This window comes from Callorhinchus milii, unplaced genomic scaffold (genome assembly GCF_018977255.1).
Source record: "Callorhinchus milii isolate IMCB2004 unplaced genomic scaffold, IMCB_Cmil_1.0 Scaffold4, whole genome shotgun sequence".
Lineage (NCBI taxonomy): Eukaryota > Metazoa > Chordata > Chondrichthyes > Chimaeriformes > Callorhinchidae > Callorhinchus > Callorhinchus milii.
In genome coordinates, this window is record NW_024704745.1 from 56,322,970 (window position 1) to 56,344,950 (window position 21,981).

At 40.1% G+C, this 21,981-nt stretch overlaps 1 protein-coding gene and 1 non-coding gene across 2 annotated transcripts in view; both read left to right on the forward strand.

The window, feature by feature from the left end:
* grm5b (glutamate receptor, metabotropic 5b) overlaps nt 1-20,040 on the forward strand; it is a 185,952-nt gene extending 165,912 nt beyond the window's left edge. The window contains exon 8 of the mRNA XM_007902297.2: nt 19,079-20,040. Coding sequence (XP_007900488.2) covers nt 19,079-19,898 — 820 coding nt within the window. The 3' untranslated portion in view covers nt 19,899-20,040. The remainder of the gene's footprint in view (nt 1-19,078) is intronic.
* Nucleotides 13,993-14,064, forward strand: trnae-cuc. Its single transcript has one exon. It is a non-coding gene; the product is annotated as a tRNA-Glu (tRNA).
* Nucleotides 20,041-21,981: the final 1,941 nt, after the last annotated feature.

Below are 21,981 nucleotides of genomic sequence, written 5' to 3' on the forward strand. Positions count from 1 at the left end.
TGGCCTCTTTCCTGGTAACCTGTTCCATTCATTGATTACCCTCTGCGTAATGAAAAACTCCTGGTATCTATCTTGAAATTGCTCTTTACAACTTTTAAACCTATGTCTTCTAGTTCTACTGTCATGATATATCCTAAAGTATTGATTTGGGTTCACTTTTTCAATCCCATTTAAAATTTTGTACATCTCTATGAGGTCCCCTCTGAGTTGTCTTCTTTTAAGACAGAAAAGCCCCAGCATGTCTAGTTATCGATCATATTTCAATCCTCTAACACTGGGGATTATTCTCGTCGCTCTCCTCTGCACTACCTCTAGGGCTTGGACAGTTCCCTTATGTTGCATTGACCAGAGCTGTATGCAGTATTCAATGCATGATCTGACCAGAGCACTGTACAAGCCTGAGAATGAAGTCTGAGGATCTAAACTCAACTGATTTATCAATACACCATACTGTTTGCCTTGCTTATTGCTGCCTCACACTGTTTTGATGTAGTGAGCGACAAGTCAACTTACACCCTTAGATCTTTTTCAGCTTCTCCCTTGGTAAATGCAATCCCATTCATGGAGTACTTGTATTTCCTATTCCCTTATCTGTCATAGCTTGCATTTATCAATATTAAACTTAATTTGTCATGTGAGGGAGGCTGGTAGTTTATGAACACCGGAAGTGTTTAGATAACCTGTGGAAAAGAACACAGATATTTAAATGAATCTTTCAGATTTTAACATCAATATTTCAAAGTGCAGCTAGAGATGTTAAAAGTACTGAACCATGAAATGTTCCCTATTCATGTTGGTTTTCTGTAATTGAGGCAAACCTAACATCACTAATGGCTTCAATGGTAATCACCCTTTGCACTCAAGCTTGCTAAACTCTTAACAACTGATCAGTTATAAAAAGCATGTTTAGTAACATTTTCATTGCTGGAGACTGATAAATAGATGCAACAAAGTGATCAAAGGTTCATACCAAATAACAATAAGTAGTTTAGTGGTTAGAGTCCTGTTGCTTAGATCACTTGCCCCCCAAGCAAGAGGACCTAGGTTCGATTCCCAAGCAGGGCGAAACGTTGGACAAGTTTCCTTACTCCACGCACCTCTGTTTACCTAGTAGTAAGTCAGAACCCGGTTGTTAGCCGATTGGCAGATTGCTTTTCCGGGGGTAATAATCCCTTAAAAAAAATTGGTCACTCAATCTACGACTGTTTGTGGGACACTGCTGTGCACAATTGGCTGCCGTGTTTCACCCACAAAATATATAGTCAATTCACTTCACAGTATATTCTGTGAAGCGCTTTGAGACATCTCGAAGACGTGATAAGGCCCTATATCAAATGCAAGGATTATTATTATCATTTGGATTAATTGACACCTTTCAAGTAAAAGGGCATCCCAAAATACTTTGCAAATATAATGGTGAACATTAAAACAGTGAAAGTAAAATTTAAAGATATTAGCCCTAAGGCAAGATAAAAGAGAGGAGTTTTTAGGACATTTTTGAAGGCAATGATAAAGATAACAAGGTGAAGTGTTTTTTTTCGTCAGACAGATGTCTGACACATGCGGAAACCCATCCCCGTTCTTAGGAGTATCCAAACCAAACTGAAAATTCCACATGGAAATTCCAGAGATAGATTGTTGGGATGGAATGTGCACTCTCTCTGGAGGGATGCATCCTGTTTACCTAAATCCAGAGATTATTAGGCGCAGGTTGGCAGTAGACAAGACTGGGGACCCCAGAATACGTTGGAGGTACTGCTGGAGTCTAACTCTGCATGGCTTTCTAATTTAAAATAGTTGTTAAAAGAAACAGAGGGGAGATGAGGAGAAATTTTTTCACACAGCGAGTTGATGGATCTGGATTGCATTGCCTGAAAGGATGGTGGAAGCCGATTCGATAACAATTTTTAAGAGAGAAGTAGATTTGGGGTGGACAAGTCTGCAGGGCTATGGGGAGAGAGCGGGGGGGTGGGATTGATTTGGATACCTCTGTTCAAAGAGCCGGCATAGACACGATGGGCCGAATGGCCTCCTTCTGTGATGTATAATTCTATGATTCTACGATGCCCTGCCCCCAGTGACTGGTCTACCCTTTCAAGTCCTGCTGATGAGCCAGTCATCAGCAGTGCCCTGGAGTATTGTGGACCTGGCTGGTTCAGGAACCGGACTACCAAGAATGCCACAGAGGGCTGGCTCGATTCTGACATTCTGACACCAAACATGTCACATTGGAACTAGTTCAGTTCCAAGAAGACCATGCTTAGTCAAGATGAAATGGTTTTGAAAGCGAGTTCCAGAGACAGGATGCTGGGGCTGAAGGTTCCTCCATTGATGGTGAAGAAATTGTCAGAAGAGCAAACAGTAGGCAAGAGTGGAGATACAAACTAAAATGCAGGGGTAGAGAAAATTGCATAGATAGATTGTGGCAAGATGATGGAATGATTAGAAGACCAGCACATTGATCTTAAAATTAATCTTATAAGAATAATAATCCTTGCATTTGATATAACATCTGGAGGATATCTCAAGGTACTTCGCAGGATACACTACAATGTGTAGTGACTGTGTGGGTTGTTGTTGAAAGACAATTTGCACTAATTTGTGTAATGACGGTGTATTGGTGAGCCAACATGTGCACAGCAATATCCCGGAAACAGCCATGAAGTGAATGACCGATTTTTATTTTTATCCGAGGGGGAAAAGCTAGTGATAGTTTTTGGGTGTGGGGGTTTGAAACTCCTGGTCAAGCTGTGTGCAGTGGTAGGGTTGCACACTGCCTGGATCAGCCTGAGTGAGCAGTCAAGGAGGCCACTGGAAACAAAGTCAGAGACTATGATCACTTGTGTTGGCGATCAGCACATGCTCATTTATGATTATAATTGGGTTCTACTGCATCAGATAATATAATCTCGATTTCAAACCCTATGTTATCTATACATTTACATAAACGTTTAAATCTCACTAACAATACCGATATCTTAATGCAAGGAAGCAAATCAACATCTCAGCAAGCTACTTGCTTAGCTAGTTTCATCCTATTTTTTAGGGCTTTGATATGTAAGATGGAGCACTGACCAAATTTGCCTGGGATGACTGTGGTCCTGCCAAACATTGGATTCTGATTGTGAAAAACAAGCACAAAAAAGTACTGTTACTCATCCATTTGCATAATGTTTGAAAAAAAATAATGAACATCGTAGCAAAATCTGAGAATATACTCGGTTGATGTCAATTTCATAGCAGCTAGTTATTTTCCAGAGGACCACTTTTGTTCTATGTTGAATTCTTCGAAGTTCTGGTCTGCTGTAAGTATATCTAATTGCCCAGATTTAGCTTGAAACAAAGTCATCGTGAGGGTGTATTTGCTCATTGCTCCTACTGTGTGCGAGATTACACTGCTCTACAACTGACCTGTTCCACAGCTGTAGTTGCACCCTCGAGCAATCGTCTAGCGGTAGATCCTCTCTCAGGAAAATATATTGTTCCACTCCACTGCAGCAACTGCAGTACCTGGTGTTAAACACTCACATATTCATGCTCCTTCTCAACTGTGTGATGCTGCAGGGGTACTCTTAATGGCCTTTAATGCTGCATTTATACTGAACGTGGGCAGCAACTCTCCGCTGGAGTCCTGCTCCATATACCATCAGGAGGAGGTGGTTTCAGCATTATATTTTGCAGCCACTGTGATATAACCACAGTGGATGGAAATCTCACTATGCACACTCCCCTGTGGTCCACTTAACAGACTTTTATTTTTAATGTTATTATAGAGCCAATCGAGCAACTTCTCTTTAATAACGTTAATAAAACCAAACCATGCTTGTTTTACTTTATACAATATTTCAAAAGCTTTCTAAAAACCAACTTCTTTGACTGTGCTTTCAATTTTCTTCTTCCTATCCCCCCATCTCCCATACTGTTGACTCCCACTCTCTGTCTCGATGAAACATTTTGAGGTGTTTAACTGTGTGAAAAGCATTATTTACGTGCAAGTTGTTGTTGACTGATTTTGACGTGGAATGGAAAGTATAAGGCATATCTTTTAATTCATATTGTTCTACTACTGGGAGTGAACTTAAGTATAAGCACAGCATAACAAAGCCTGAACAAGTGACATTGCCATTTATTGCTCTCTTTTCACTAAAGATGTGAACCCCTGTTTACTGAGAGTTAACAATACGAAAGTAGCTTTAAGCATGGACGATTTATTCATTGGACTATCTCCTTGTACATCTGACCACATACATCTACAATATATAGTCTAACGTGCAGTTTCTTTTAAGAATTTCCATTGAAACGGGAGTTCTACTTCAAGTAAGATTGTGTTGGAGTTGCTTGGCGTCAACATGATGTACTTCTGGTTATTGAAGGAATCCTAATTTGCGTAAGTCACATTCCTAATAGAGAAATTCCGCAAGTTAGAGCAGATTGCTGCAAATATAAGTAAAACAGGAATCTCTGACCCAGTGTGATATCTCTAAGTCTGAATGAACTCACCACAGGCTGAGTGAAACCAATGTTTGTTTTGAGTTCCCACTGTGAAAAACACTGTAAACGTGCCCAGCAGGACCATTTACATGGTGGGCTCCAGAAGGGAATATATCTGTAACTGTTGAAAACAGACATAGAAACCAGGGAGTTCTCTGCAGTTCTGCACTGCATTGACAAAGCCTTTGTAACAAGAACCAAACAAAGTCAAATGTATCACGAGGAAACTGAGGAGTCAGTGACCCTAGGTGAGACCCAAGGATCCCAGCATTTGTAATTGAATGTGATTCTGATTTAATATCAAACAAAACTTCTGAAGAAATTGACAGAATAAATCATTACATTCAACCTATTTTTAATTAATTTAGAGATTACACAGAATTTTTTTCATAACTGTCAATATCTCTTCCTTGCTCTGTAGACTGTTCCATCTGCCAACCAAGACTTGGATGACTCATAATCCTAATGCAGCTTTACTTCATAACTGTCTAAATTCAATTGATGTCAATCCGAGGACATTTACTCAAATGTAATTACTGTCAAAATGACCTTCCAGTCTTATTTGTTTCTTATCATTCAAACTGTTTCATTGTCAGGACCAGTGATCTGACCATCCCACTTGAAGGTTTTGCAATGAGACTGATAATGTTGTGTATCTTATAACTTTAAACTACTTGTGTTTTCTGCCCAAACTATTAAATCTAAACCTTTTTTTTGGTCATCCCTGGGGGGGTATTAGGTGTAGTGTCTGACGCTTAAGGTATCCCATCAACATGCTTAAGAGTATGGAAAGCAGATTGATGCATTTCTTTGTGTTTGGATTAGAATGCGCACTTACTCCCAGGAGGGAAATACCCTGCTCACCTAATCCTGGAATGTATTAGGCATAGTTTGGCAAGAGCCTAGATTTGGCAACTCCAGAGTTTGCGTTGCAGTTTAATAAATAGTTTTCAAAATAAAATTGTCCAGGTAATCTTTTCTTTAATCTTTTGTCTCCGTTTAAAGTGTAACGACCACCAACAACAAATTACAACAAATTACATTTATTCAGCGCCCTTCATGTTGGAAGGACTCATCAGCAGGACTTAGAGGGAAAGAATTGTGACTGTGGGCAGGGACTCTTACTACTCAGTTCCTGTTACCCCTGCAAGCCAAAGTCCTAATTGGTAGGGTGGTCCTATCTGGATGAGTAGTGAGAAAGCTTACTAGACAGTGCTTTCAATGGCAAGCTATGCGGTTTTAGTCGGTTAGACTCCAGCAGTACCCCAATGCACAATCTGAGGTCCCCAAGCTCCAGCCAACCTACGCCTAATACTCTCCAGGATAAATAGGATGAATCCCTCCAGGGAGAGATTGCATTTTCCAATACACAGGAACTTCCATGTTTAGGTGGGATGCATGTAACTCTCAGTTTGGTTTAGATACTCGTAAGCATGGTGATAGGTTCTGCATGTCTCAGACGCTGACTTACTAAAAAAAAAGGTTTTTTGTATAAGGGAACTGATCTTTATTTGCCCTAAAATGAACCTTTAGGGAAGAATTTCAAGTGGACTGATGACATGAATCTTAACTATGACTCAAAAGCTGTCAGCTTTTATAACGTGATGTCTTATATTTGCTTGGGATGTATGCTGTAGCCTATGGCCATAGTTATTTTCCATGTGTAGTATTTTATTAGGTCAGCCAAAGTAAGATATTGCAAATGGAAAGCAATGTACTGCTTGTTCTGTTATATAAATAAGTGGCAGAAGAAATGAAAGAACATCATTAATGCGTTTTAACCTCGCACCTTTCCTTGTTGAAGCTGCAATCTGCCATCATATTTTCCTCTTCACACAATGGGAAGGTGTATTCTGGTTCATAGATTCCTCCATGGCTTTCCTCGATGTTGGGGAGACGTTTTTTTTCAAGGACTGGTCTTGCTAACTACAGGTCCCTGCAGTCACATGCAATGGAGTGCTCTGTTACTCAAAGTGCTCCATCTAGTGGCCTTGCCCAGAGCACGTAAAAGTCGCCCACTGAGAGGAACCAAAGCGTGAAAATTTTAATTTTTGGGACTGTCAGCCGAGTGTCTGACACGTGCAGAAACCCATCGCTATGCTTAAGAATATCCAAGTCAAGCTGAGATTTCCATGCATCCCGACACCTGGAAATCCCAGCGATAAATTATTGTAATAGAATGCGCACTTTCTTCATGGAGGGACGCATCCTGCTTACCTAATTCCAGAAAGTATTAAGCACAGGTTGGCAAGAGCCAAGATTTGGGAACCCCAGTTTATGCGTTGGGGCTGGAATCTAAGCAACTAAAACTGCATAGCTTGCCATTGATATTGCTGTCTGTCAAGGTTTCCCGCTGTTTGTCCAGCTCAGACCACCCTACCCAGTAGGGCTTTGGCTTACAGGGTTACCAGTAGCTGAGTGGGATGACTTCCTGCTCCCAGTGATTTGTCTGCCCTTCCAGGTCCTGCCGATGAGCCAGGCTGGTTGTGCTGTCATCAGTTGTGGAGTCCTGTGGCTCAGTGGTTAGAGCACTCGCTTTGCAAGCGAGAGACCTGAGTTCAATTCCAGGCAGGGTGAAACCTTGGGCAAGTTTCCTTACTCCACACGCCTAATAATAATCCCTCCAAAAACCAAAAACAATAATAAAATTGGTCATTTTCAATCTACGATTGTTTGTGGGTCAATCCTGTGCGCAATTGGCTGCCGCGTTTGCCCACAAATATACAGTCAATTCACTTTACAGTGTGTTCTGTGAAGCGCTTTGGGACGTCCTCCTGACGTGAAAAGCGCTATATCAAATGCAAGGATTATTATTATTATTATCAGCAGTGCCCTGGAATACTGCTGACACACCTGGCTCAGGAACTGGATTACCAAGACCGCCGAAGAGGGCTGGCTCGTTCCGACATTCTGTTGCTAGGCATGTCACCTTGGAGCCAGTTCAGCTCCAGAGACCCAACTTAAAAATTGTAATGTTTGATGTGATCACAGCACAGAAAGTACTGCCCAGTCAATTGGTGGTCACTTTTTTAGTCTCAACATTTTGCTTGTTGGAGCTCCTGCTGCTGCAGTCTGTCAACACACTTCTTTACACACTGGAAATGTGCAATCTGACTCATTGATTTCTCCATGGATGTCCTCAAAGCTGGAGAGACTAATTGCCACCCCCAAATTTGTCTCTGTTATTGGGGCCCAATGCCCTCTGCAGCCACCATTGGGCTTTCCAGACTGGGATGTCATATAACTGTTCTTAACTCAGTAAAAATATTAAGCCAGGGATAACTATGTAATTTGGATTCAGGACTTTTGCGAAGCAGTAATGGGGGGAGGGGAGGTGAGGAGAGGCAGTTGGGAGATATGGGAAGAGGTGTTTGTGTTCAGGTTTTATGGATATGTTTTAAGTTTATTTTCTTCTCCTATGATGATTAACACTGGTGATAATTATCATATTGCACACTGCATTTGCTCGCCAACTAATCCAAGCACCAAGAAGAATAAATGTGAAGCTTAGGCAGTAAATTCCTTGCATAGTATGTCAGCATAAAGGGTATTGTAAATTAGGTTTGATAGCCTGATGCTATAAGTGAATTTATACTGAAGTAAATATTGCTTACTTTAAAAAACTGGTTATAAATTACACAATTATAAATTTTACTAAGCCTTGGTCACAGCATATTTGCACTAAATCATTCAGTCTGAAGGTGAACAGATTATATGTTTGTTCAATTTAGTCACCGGTGTCTATCAATTAGAATTTACAAGTAGGCAAATGGTAAAACATAATGCAGACAAATAGGCAATTAACATACAGCATTATTATGCCATTGGCTTTTGAGTTTCTTTATATATTGGTCAGCTGTTCATCTAAAACATATGAAATATTTTCTTATCTTTAAGTGTCTTGTTCCACACCCTGAGAAACCTAAGCCTAAATTGTACGTCTTCCCAAAGAGCAAAGAAAGTAAGTTCACTCTAAATCATTTTAAGGACTATTGAGACCTAGCGGTGCAGGCATATAAATCTTCATTAGTGGGAGTATAGGTAAGAAAGGCCGTAAAACGCCAATATGGGAATGTGTGCTTTATATATGGGCAATGAATACAACAACAAGGAACTACTGTTAAATTTATACAAAATGTTGATTAAACTGCAGTTGGGTGTACTGCATGATGTTCATTACATACTGCGATGGTTCTCACTCCTTGTCGTACTTGCGAATTTTAGTAACGCTTTTGTACTAAGTGGTCTCTGCTCTTTCCTAAACCTCTCAGTGTGAGTCCCTGCTCAAAGGTGGCTCAACTGAGTCAGAATTAGTCACTCAGACAGATAGTACCAGATACCTCCAATGCCCGGTAACTGGAATGTCTAATCAGAGGCTGCTCACACTACGAGAACTCTGATGTCAACAGCCAGTTTTTTACTCCTTTTCTTGTTTTAGAATATTACAGAGACTTGAGGATACATTCAGTACAAACAACAGCTCTTTATTAAGATCTAGCAACCCTAGGCTACCTTGCATATAAGAAATACAACAATGTAAGATAAACAACAATGGGATCAAATGTAACTAACACACATAACTGTAACTACTAACAGCACAATACTACATTAGTGTAATTAAACCAACCCAATGGCTCAGTAATCCTGTACACGTCAGTACGTACTGGACAACCATTAGACAGTGACCACGAGGTGCAACTAGCATTGCATTTTATTGGCATGTGACTCCGCTCACCATATGATGCGAATGCAAGGGCTTTTTCCTGCACGAGTGTCCATGTGACTTTCCAGGCTGCTTGTTAACTGCCTGTCAATCAAATAATCTTGAGCCCAGATATCGTTGCGACTTGAGCACCTCATGTATGCTCCTTGCAAACAGCTTCTGCAACTAAATTGTTTGCAAGCATTTTCTTAACCAGAATCTAATTAAAGCGACAGGCCTCCCCATTTCCCTTAAATAATATTAAACATATATATATATTTACATGTTACATGATTGCAAAAACAGGGTAACCATGACAATACTATTACCGAAAGTATATCAGAGCCATTGAAAATATACACTCAATTTACATCAATGATGTGGGATTATAACTATGAGGTTAGCTTTAAAAACCTTGGGCTGTTTTTGCAGAAACAGAGAAAGTTAAGTGGGAATCTGGGGAAGTGTTCAAAATTCTGAAAGGTTTTGAGAGAAAAGTTAGTGAAATATACAATATTGTCACTCAGACAGTTATTACCAGAGAGAAGATGCGCAGGGCAAAATGTTAGGCAAGTTTCCTTACTCCACACACTTCTGTTTACCTAGCAGTAAGTCGGAACCTGGTTGATAGTCGATTGGCGAATCACTTTTCCGGGAGTATTAATCCCTTTTAAAAAAGTAATAATAAAAAAAATGTGGTCACTCAATCCACGACTATTTGTGGGACACTGCTTTGCGCAATTGACTGCCCCATTTCACCCACAAAATATACAGTCCATTCACTTTACAGTATATTCTGAGAAGCACTTGGAGAAGTCTTAAGTACATGATAAGGCACTTTATCAAATGCAAGGATTATTATTATTAAAGAGTGTTGACAGAGCTCTGCCTTTCCTTTGCCAGGTAATTCACTGAAACCCAGAGACATTCTATTTACCTCCCCCTCCAAAGAGGATAGTATGAGTACAGCTGTGTCATTGGACAATTTACAATTGCAGGTTCGAACTCTTGTTAAACAATCAGCGTACACTAGGATGTCCTTAGGAGGGGTACAGTAAGCAGCACAACTGCACATAAAGTGTATTAGTGAATTGGCATCATCCCATCCTACGCACAGACACACACACACACACACACATCAACCTGTGAGTTCATTGTTGAGAACATCAACAGTTTTTGCTTACAATTCTGCTCACCATCTTGTGTATGCTCCCAACTGTATAACACCTTCTAGCAGTTCATTGATAGAGCAGTGACAGTGATAGTCAAACAAAATAATTTTCATTGCTTGTCCAACAAGTATCAGCTGTAAATTCTGTCTGGTTGGAGCACACATCACCACAGTGAAGTAATCAGTTCCAACATGACAATGCAATATCTCAAGCCTCACAGTTGCTTTGTCTGTCTTGTAATCTACTGTTGAGAACTTTTTGCATTTCCTAATGCAGAACTCGACATTGAAAAGTAAAATATTGTTCAGATAAAATGGTCAAATAAAGCATGAATGAATCAAGATTGATGCAATTAGATACAAGTAGGTGAAAATGTAAAAACGTTTCACACTTACTCTGTGCTCTGGGATTAAACTGCAAATTGACACAATTGTTAGGGCAAGACGGCAGGATTCCATGTAAGTGTCACAAGCAGATATGCTTTCATGTAGCATTTGGTCAATTATTTGAAGGTTGTTAATAAATCATGTATTTGTACGGTGTAAATTCTCATTCTCTCAAGTTATGGTGGAACGCATTGATGACCTATATCAGACAAAACATTATAAAATGTAGTACAATTGGTGTCTAAAACACAGCATTTTTGATCAACAACAACAACAACAAGATTTCATTTATGGAGCGCCTTTCATGTCGGGAGGACGTCCCAAGGCGCTGGACAGTTGGGTCAGGACCCGAACAGGGGGGAAATGGTCAGGGTGAGGGGAGGGAAGGGAGGGAGCGAGCAGGGGGTAGAGAGTCGAGAGGGGAGCTGAAGGCACGGTCGAAGAGAAAGGTTTTGAGACCGGTCTTGAAGGAGGAAAGGGAGGAAGCAAGGCGAAGGCACTGGGGGATGGAGTCCCAGAGCCTTGGAGCTGAGAGGCTGAAGGCCCGGCCACCGATGGTAGGGCGGTTAGGGCGGGGGATGTGGAGCAGACTAGAGCCAGAGGAACGGAGGGTACAGGCAGGCAAGTAGGGGGATAGTAGTGTCTCTTTTAATTTCTTTTTCTTCTAATCAGTTTCTTTTAATGACTCTAAATAGCAAATAAGGATTGCTTCCTGTAACCAGATGTACATCACCCCAACCCATGGGAATCCAACTCGGATCCAATCTACTCCTAGAGCAGGGTTCCAATATATGTTGAATGAATGCAGTCACTAAATGTACCAGATTTTTATGAACTGTCTGAAATAGTTTGGGCTATAGTACTAACTATGTTATATATTCTGTGAAGCACTTTGAGACATCGTGAAGACGTGAAAAGCACTAAATCAAATGCAAGGATTATTATTATATATACAAAATAATAGATAGCACATTTAAAAATAATAATCCTTGCATTTGATATAGCACCTTATGTTATCGAGACAACTCAAAGCGCTTCACAGGGTATAACAAGAGCAACAACTTGGATTTATATAGTGCCCTCCACACCGGACGGTGTCTCAGAGCGCTTTACAGTAACGGATCCTGGCGCCGGGCCAGGGGGATGGGGAGGAAAGTGACCCAAGGCGCGGTCGAAGAGAAAGGTCTTCAGTAGAGACCTGAAAATAGGAAGAGAGGGAGCGAGGCGAAGGGAGTGAGGAAGGGAGTTCCAGAGCCTTGGGGCATAGTGGCTGAAGGCACTATGTAAAGTGGGGTAAAGTGTACTGTAAAGTATACTGTAAAATGGTGCGACTGTGTATTGTGGGTGGAAAGTCAGAAGTCAGAAAGTCAGAATCAAAGATTGTCATCCACAGGTTACCCCGAGTCATTATGAATTCAGGGAGAAGGTGGTACACCAATCTCACAACAATATTTTGGAAACCTTTTGTGTTTTTTTTTATTGTAAGGCGCAAACAATGAAAAACTTTATTTAGCTAAAGCAAGAAATTGCTCTAAAGAGAGCTTTTGGGTACCAACAAAGAGGCTGATATTATACACTGCATGTCTTGTGTTTATTGGTGTCTGTTGGATCCGCATTCCAAAATGGATTATTTTTGTTCTGAAAAAGTGCAAAAGTTTTCAACTTTTAGATGATGGTGGGAGGGTGAGGGTTGGGGGTGAGTGTGAGTGTATTAAGTGACAGAGTTGTTATTTTTATTCCACAAGGTATCAATCCTACCTTATGGAATGTTAAAACAAGGTCCTGTCTGCCTGTTCAGGTGGACTTCAAAGATCCCATGCCACTATTCGAAAAGAGAAGGGAGTTTCTCCTAGTGTACTTTCTTTCTTTCTTTCTTTCTTTCTTTCTTTCTTTCTTTCTTTCTTTCTTTCTTTCTTTCTTTCTTTCTTTCTTTCTTTCTTTCTTTCTTTCTTTCTTTCTTTCTTTCTTTCTTTCTTTCTTTCTTTCTTTCTTTCTTTCTTTCTTTCTTTCTTTCTCTTGTTCCGTCTCTCTCTCTCTTTCTGTCTCTCTCTCTCTCTTTCTGTGTGTCCCTTCCTTCCTTTCTTTTACTATCATTCTTAGTATCATTCCTTCCTTTCTTTTACTATCATTCTTAGTATCACAATGTGTTCTGGTCTGCAGATAAAGTTAGATAGAAATCTTTCTCAATGTATTGTGTATGATTTATGATCTGTTTGTTATTTCAAATCATTAGTTACACTCTTACTATTATGCATTCACATCTGGCTGAGAAATTAATAGTGAATGTAGCATTTTCTTCATAAAGTGTGCACTTTTAGAATACTGTTGAACAAGCAAAAAATCCAGTCTAATATATGAGCAGAGAAAGTGCCTTGGAGCTATGTTGAATATTGATTTGTTGAAAAAGAACTGGGTTGATGCAGTGTTGATATAATATAGTCAACAAGAGTTTTGCCGCTATTCCAAATGGTCTGGGAAAGGTCTGCCTTTACTTCCATGAAGTTTTGCATTTAGATGTGCTGTTAGTTGGTAGAGATAAAAGCAAAACTCAGCAAAGCCATCTTCAAGTGACAGATAAGAGAAGGGAGTTTCTCCCTATATCATGGCCAATAATTCCCCAAGGATGTGTTTAATATAAGCACACCTCTATGTGGGCTAAATTTGTTCATAATGGAGATGCATGCTCTCCATTTAAATCTCCTCAGATCTTGGGAATACAAGCAAGGTTCGCCCACCCTATTGTAATGAATGAAGTGCTTTCATGCAGGGTAAAGGAAACAATAACGAAAGAGAGGAAACAACAAATAAAGAATGTTGTCAGGGGATCTCCATCCTGCAGCTTCAAGCAGCTATAATACATTTGTAAAATCTTGTGTGCCTTCCCTGTTATTCACTGATCAACCAACTCAGGGGTAAAATACATTTCAAACATCTATAATGCATCAATACTAATTCTTGCATTTGATACAGCACCTTATAACATCATTAAGATGTCTCAAAGTGCTTTGCAGGATATGCTGCAAAGTGGTGTGACTGTATTTTGTGGGCAGATGTGGCAGTCAATTTGTGCACAGCAATGTCCCAGAATCAGCCCAGAATTAATCACCAATTTTATTTGGGGGATTGTTGGTCAGAACCCTGGAGAAACTCCCTTCTCTGTTCTGTACTTCAAGATGGCTTTGCTGCGTTTTGGTTTGTTCTCTGCCAACCAGAGAACAAAGAGTTCTGTAGCTTAGTGTGGAGTCCTGTAGCTCAGTGGTTAGAGCACTCGCCTCTCAAGCAAGAGACCTGGGTTCAATTCCCAGCAGGGCGAAACCTTGGGCAAGTTTCCTTAATTCCACACGCCTGATAATAATCCCTCAAGAAAAAAGACGATAATAAATTGGTCACTTCAATCCACAACTGTTTGTGAGACACTGCTGTGCTCAATTTGTTTGCCGCATTTCACCCACAAATATACAGTCAATTCACTTTGTGGAGTCCTGTAGCTCAGTGGTTAGAGCACTCGCTTTGCAAGCGAGAGACCTGAGTTCAATTCCAGGCAGGGCGAAACCTTGGGCAAGTTTCCTTACTCCACACGCCTAATAATAATCCCTCCAAAAAAAAACAATAATAAATTGGTCATTTTCAATCCATGACTGTTTGTGGGACACTGCTGTGCGCAATTGGCTGCCGGTTCGCCCACAAATATACAGTCAATTCACTTTACAGTGTGTTCTATGAAGCGTTTTGGGACGTCCTCCCGACGTGAAAAGCGCTATATCAGATGCAAGGATTATTTATTTATTTATTTATTTATTTACAGTATATTCTGTGAAGCGCTTTGAGACGTCTAGAAGACATGAAAAGCGCTATATCAAATGCAAGGATTGTTATTATTTAACCAACAGTGCATGTAAGTGCAAATCTTCATGAAAGTAAAAGCATAAACTTCTGTTTTACTTTTCTTTAAGGTTCTTTAACAGCTTTCCAATCAGTAATTAGAGGGTGTCAATTTCAGTTGGTAAATAAGCAAATGGGGAAGTTAGGAGATTTTTTTTCACACACAGATCCCTAAGTGTATGGAATGTCCTGCTAGGTGTGGTGGTTGAGGCAGAATCCATATTGGCCTTTAAGAGAGAGCTAGACAAATACCTTAACTACAGGGATATTGGGAAATGACAAGTAAATGGGACTGAAAGGATTTCTCTTGAGAGAAACGACACAGACATGTTTGCCCAAATGGCCTTCTTCTGTACCATGAATTTCTATGGTTCTGTGGTTCTACCTCAGTAACATTAGTTTGTCAACAATGTCAATTTCGACAAAACTGAGGCTATCCTGCTCGGTTCCCATCAATGCTTCCTCACCTCAGATGCTGATCGTATCAACCTCCCCAGTTTATTTTTCTAACTCGGAAGCCTTTCCAACACATCAATATATTGTTTGAAACAAAAACAGAAGTTGCTGGGAACACTCACAGGTAAGGCAGCATCTATGGAGACAGGTGTTAATAATGCAAAAACAAAGGGGGAGAATTGCAACAAAACAGGTAGACAAAAGAGAGAAAAGGTGTGTCTGGGAAGAGGGGGAGAGGGAAGGTGAGCTGTTATGGTCTGAAACTATTGAAATCAATATTGAGGCCAGAGGGCTGTAAAATCCCTAGCATATAGATGAGGTGCTGTTCCTTGAGCTTGTGCTGTGGTTCATTCGAACAGCGTAGCAGACCATGGATGGAGAGGTCAGAGTGCGAGTGGGAGGGAGAGTTAAAGTGTCAAGAAACCGGAAGCTCAGGGTTGTGCTTGTGGACAGAACAGAGGTGTTCGGCAAATCGGTCCCCAAATCTGCATTTGGTCTCCCCAACGTAGAGGAGACCACATCCTAAGCAGCGAATGCAGTAAACTACATTGATGGTAGTACATGTAAATCACTGTCTCACTTGAAAACTGTGTTTGGGGGTTCAGTCCTTCTACACCTCCATTCCCCATGAGGACAGCCTGCAGGCCCTCCACTTCCATCTCAAACAGCAGCCCAACCAACTAGTCTCCATCCACCACCACCCTCCTCTGCCTGGCTGAACTTGTTCTGACATTGAACAATTTATGATAACAATCATCCTTGCATTTAATATAGCGCTTTTCACGTCTTCTTGTGGAGTCCTGTAGCTCAGTGGTTAGAGCACTCGCTTTGCAAGTGAGAGACCTGAGTTCAATTCCAGGCAGGGCAAAACCTTGGGCAAGTTTCCTTACTCCACACACCTAATAATAATCCCTCCAAAAAACAAAACAATAATAAATTGGTTATTTTCAATCCATGACTGTTTGTGGGACATGGCTGTGCGCAATTGGCTGCCACGTTCGCCCACAAATATACAGTCAATTCACTTTACAGTATATTCTGTGAAGAGCTTTGGGACGTCTAGAAGACGTGAAAAGCGCTATATCAACTGCAAGGATTATTATTATTATTCTAGATGCCCCAAACCGCTTCACAGAATATACTATAAAGTGAATTCACTATATATTTTTGGGAAAAATGCGGCAGCCAATTGCACACAGCAGTGTCCCACAAACAGTCGTGGATTGAGTGCCCAAATCATTACTTTTTTTTCTTGAGCGATTATTATCAGGCATGTGGAGTAAAGAAACTTGGCCAAGGTTTCGCCCTGCCGGGAGTCGAACCCCGATCTCTCGCGTGTGAGGCGTGTGCTCTAACCACTGAGCTACGGGACTCAAACTTCACCTTCAACTCCACCCACTTCCTAAAAGGTGTCACTATGGGATCCCGCATGGGTCCCAGCTATGCCTGCCTGTTTGTTGGCCACCTGGTACACTCTTTGTTCCGGGCCTACTCAGGTCCTCTCCCTGAACTGTTTTTCAGATACATTGATGACTGTGTTGGGGCTGCTTCCTGCTCTTGCAGTGAGCTGGAAAAATTCACCAATTTTGCTTCCACTTTCCACTCCTCCATAACATTCACATGGTCCATCTTCTGACTCTTCCCTTCCTTTCCTCCACAATTTCCATCTCGGTGCATAAGTTATCAACAGATATCTTTACAAGCCCACCAATTCCCACTGGACTACACCTCCTCCCTCCCCACCTCCTCTAAAGACTCCATTCTCTTTTCCCAGTTCCTCCACCTCCGCTGCATCTGCTCTGATGATGCCACCTTTCACACCAGAGCAACGGAAATGTTCTCCTTTTTCCTCGACCGAAGATTCCCATCCTCTGTAGTAGGCAGAGCCCCTGACCGTTTCCGGCTTATTTCTCATAGCAGATTGACTATAATATCTTCACTATCAAATGTCTCCATTTCCTGCCCTATCCACCATACCAGGGTGATCTCCTGCAGCCCTATTCCCTCAGCTAGTTTCTTCGTTACATCAACTCTGGTCACTTAATTTCCTCCTGCCTGCTCCAGGCTACCATCGGCACATGAGCTTTCTATTGCTGTATCCTCGGAAATCTTTTTTGAAATCTCTCCACCTCACGCTTTCCTTTTCTACTTTCAAATCTATCTGAAAATCAATCTCTTTAATTGTGCCTTCAGCCACCTCCCTTTCTCCCTCAAAGCTCAAGCTCCCATTAAATCTTCGTAAAGTGCTTTGAGACATTTTCCGACTATTTGAGCACAATTTGTTGTTATTGGTGTGCTGTATATTTTTAGATTCAATCTGCTCTCTAGAAATGTTTGCATGCATTGGGAAGTCACGTGATGGAAATAAATTATGTTGCAGAATCAAATTTTAAATATAATCAACGTGGTAAATGTGTTTTGTTTTCCTGCACTATGAGGTCAATGTGAATCAAGTAATATTTAATATGGCACGATCTGAATTTAAGCTTGCAATAAAATGAATTGCGATTAGTATGCATCTTAATAGATCATCAAATTAATATTACCTGAAGATTCTCATTGAAAAATCCTTTTATTTTAATATTGCTTTAGTTTTATAAAAATATGCAATAAAAATAAACACAATAGAACCAAATTGATGCTGCGATAGGAGGAAGGTAGAATGGGTATTTTGGAAGAATGAGATCAGATGGCTCGAAGGGCCTTCTTCATCCAAACTAAATTTGTGAGTTAAAATATGGAGCTAGATTACTATAAGGTAAACCTTTAGTATTCCCTTAAATATTTATTTTAGATCCCTTCATACATTTGTGCCTGTGATCCTTCTGTACCTCTGTTCTTCACACATAAGCATTAATTCTGAATGTTAGTAAGGAATTTGACCAAAGGTATATCCCAGTCAAAACAGATCCTGCTCTCACCAGTTATCCAAGTGCAAACTTCCAACAGGCAGACACTGGGTAGACATCAGAATGGCTGGATGGTATTTTTTCTTAGTAACCTGAGTCTATTAACTTTAACTGGAGTAACCATCATTACATCCTTGGCGGAGAACAGCTAGCCAATGCCGACCAAAGATTTGAACCTAGACTTTCCTGAACTAAACAGTTTAATAGCAAACCATATGATCCATTTATTCACTAATTCATTGAAAAGTTAAAAAATGATACCGAGATGCATAGCAAACCATTTGTGTAATAACNAAAAAAGACCTAACGCATCTGTTGTTGGGAGAAAAATATCCAGCAAAAGTTATACTTCTTCTTTCATAATGTGAATGTAAAATTACTTCTAAATGACTTAACTATCCCAAAATCCAATTTAACATTTTAACAATTTAACTGGAATACAAATTTTCTTACAAATGTCTTTTTTTTTAAAAATTAATGAATAATGATTTGAACATATTTTCATAATTCAGCAAAACAATGAAATTTATGTGGATCTGACTTAAAACATGTCAAATCAGCCTGATGAGGATAATAATAATAATCCTTGCCTTTGATATAGTGCCTTAACACATTGTTCAGACATCTCACAGCGCTTCACAGGATTGATTGTGTATTTTGTGGGCAAACCCAGCAGCCAATTGAGTGACCAGATATTTTGTTTGAGGGGATATTACCCCAGGAAAGTGATCCACCAGGTTCCTACTTACTGCAAGGTAAACAGACACATGTAGAGTAAGGAAACAGTTTCTAAATCTAAGGTTTTGCCCCCAGGGGAATCAAACGCTGGTCTTCTAGCTTCGTGGATAAAGATTAAAGATTCACTGTTAGTAATTATAGGTTTGTGTGACTGGCAGAAACAGAAGCTGTTTAGATTCTGGATAAAAATGTCTAGCTGTTCTTTGAGAATTGGTTGTTCTTGTCATCTCTGCAATAACCTTCAGTGGTGCCTGAAGCTCCCCCAATTCATTGTGCAAGAGTGGATTGCTTTTGTTCCGTCTGAAGCCAATCTAACTTTTTATCTCTTGGTTCCACCTGCAGCTCAAATGGAAAATCAGTAACCTGGGCTCACACTGAACGAGCTACTCGAGGTCAACACCTTTGGAAGAGGCTTTCTGTCCACATAAAGAAGAGGGATAACACCTCCAAACAATCTGCTCTAATCAAGCCTTTCTCGAAGACCCCCGAAAGTCGGCACAGCAGCCACAGCTACCCAGACGCAAATGTAAAATGTCTGTATGATGTCTCTGAGGCAGAAGAGCATTACCCAGTTCAGTATGTGCCACAGACACCTTCGCCCATCAGTGTTGTGAGCCACAGACATAGCTCTGTAAGCCCAGCAGAGAATGATGCACCCTCATTCCAGGCAGAACATGTCCAGAGAAGCAGCTCTTCCCAAGGTTCTCTGATGGAGCAGATCAGCAGTGTGGTGAACCGCTTCACGGCCAACATCAGTGAGCTAAACTCCATGATGCTCTCATCAGCTCCAGCAGGGGTCATAGGAGCGACTCCCATCTGCCCTTCATACCTACTCCCTAAGGAGATACAGATACCCGCGCCCTTGACAACTTATGCTGACATCCAGCCTCTCCCCGCCATTGAGGTGAATGGTCGTTCCCAGTCTGCAAGCGGTGTATCTTATACCAATGTCAAAGATGGCACTTCAGAGACTTCTGTGATCAAAACTGACTTTGAGGAGCTGGTAGCTCTCACTCCTCCCTCTCCTTTCAGAGATTCTGTTGATTCAGGGAGTGGTTCACCCAACTCTCCTGTGTCAGAATCAGCACTTTGCATCTCATCGACTCCCAGATATGACACTCTTGTCCTGCGTGACTATGCTCAGAGCTCCTCATCTCTGTGAATGTAAAACACATGTTGGTTACAAAGACGGACTCAGATGAATAAGAAATGTGGAACGTTTCACCGATTTTAACCCAAGCATAATTTATTTTATTCATATCGACAAAATACGGCATTGATTCTGAATAATTGAAGATGGGATTACTCAGAGTGTTGGAATTGCACAACAATTTTCGGCACAGAAATCTTCTGCCAGTGGCCTTAAACTTTGTGGGCTCTTTTCACCTGGAACTTTCCTTGTACATAGTTGAGAGAGAAGGGTAGAGGAAGAACTTGGCTTAGGTGTTGTTAAATACCAAGTGCTTTGACCATGATGGCAAGTCTTAAAAAAAAGAAATGGTTGCAGGTAAAATAACTGGAGCAATCTGTTACCAAGATTGTTCTGCCCTTCCTCCCTGATGGGAAACTGCAAAGCTTCTCAAAAGGTTGAGACCAAAAATGAATGTACTTTTGATGACTGATGATCATGAGATCCAGGACCAAAATAACCTCCATCTTTTTGCATTAAAGAAGTGGGGTAATCCATAGAAAAGAAACACGTGGATGACCAACAAGTGATTAGTTTGAAAGAAGACATGTAGATGCATTATATGAAATATACAATTCTACATTAAGGAGTGGAATATATTTGCAGTATCCCATAGATTTGGCCCATAGATTATCTTTAAAAGTCAAAATAATATTGCTTATATAAAATGTTGGTAGCAATCTCAAACTCTTCATTTCAATCACCAAGGTGATAATTTACTCCATTTCTTATATATGGAATATTTCAATATTTTTACTAACAGCTCACACCTAACAGTCCCTTTTTTGAGCTTATGGTTCTTTACAGCTTATCATTTGTGACCAGTTACATGAATGAAATCATAGACTAGCTTAATTGTAAGTTATAATTCACTGTAAGTTCTGTTTAAACATACCCCAAGAGCACATTTCAAAAATCCCTTGAATTAATTATACCACATGCTCAGAATTTGGTAGCAAACAATAATGCATCTGGAATTTGTCATGACTTGAATTGTTGTGAACTATTAGTGTAGACCATTATTTCAAAGAGCCAGCCCACTGTGGCCTCTCTCTGTGCTGTAATATTAAGTGCTTTGGGACGCTACCCTGCGTGAGGGGCACTATATAAATGCAAGTTGTTGTGATTCTACAAGTGCAATGTAATTTTTTAAAATTTAGTCACATAGAAACAATTTCACATAGAAGTAAACCATCAGTCAGTCAGCTAAGCCTTCCAATTTCTCTAAATCATTTGTATTTTAATACTAATTCATGACCAAACTAGAGTAACCATCTGCTATTCATGTAACTGTAACTTGAGAGGTGTAAGTTGTTGAAATTCTATCTATTTTGTATTGTTATTCCAGTTTAGCTTGCTATATTGTAGTAGAAAGTCAAAGTCTCAACCCAGCAGTCACTTAGGTTGGAGGTTTTATTGTATATATGGGAAAGAGAAGAGAATATGTTCACTAAATACTTTTTGCATATAAGTATATTATATATATGGGAAAGAGAAGATAATATGTTCACTGAATACATTTAGATATATGTTCCTCAAGAGATATTTATTAGATGCTGTCCCAGGTTATGAGGAAGAGTGGATGAGAGAAGAAATAGTTTGATACTGTAATGGGAAAAAATGTAGGGTGGATATTGAGAAAGAATATCCAGAATTTGATGGGCCAAAAGGCCTTTTTCATTCAAACCTCTCTTGTGATCCTGTGATAATATGGTTTTGTTTTTCAATCAGTCCACAGGCAACACAAACTAAAGGGATACTGCAGCTTTAAGTTACTCCAATGTTTCTTGTAAATGTTTTAAATAATGCAAAAGAGCCTTGAGATTTAACAATGAAATATTCAAAGTTAGTATTAGAACAATAAATACTGAGGATATTCATTAGGAGATTTATATTTGTGTGAGTTAATTTGCACACATTTAGGGAACACAATGAAATGAACATACTGCATATGGTCAAACTAGATGCCAACAGATTCCAAAAATTGCAAAAAAAAATGTATCTTTGGCAGTTAATTCATTTTGATTTTTTGTTACAGGGATCTGAACTTTTAATA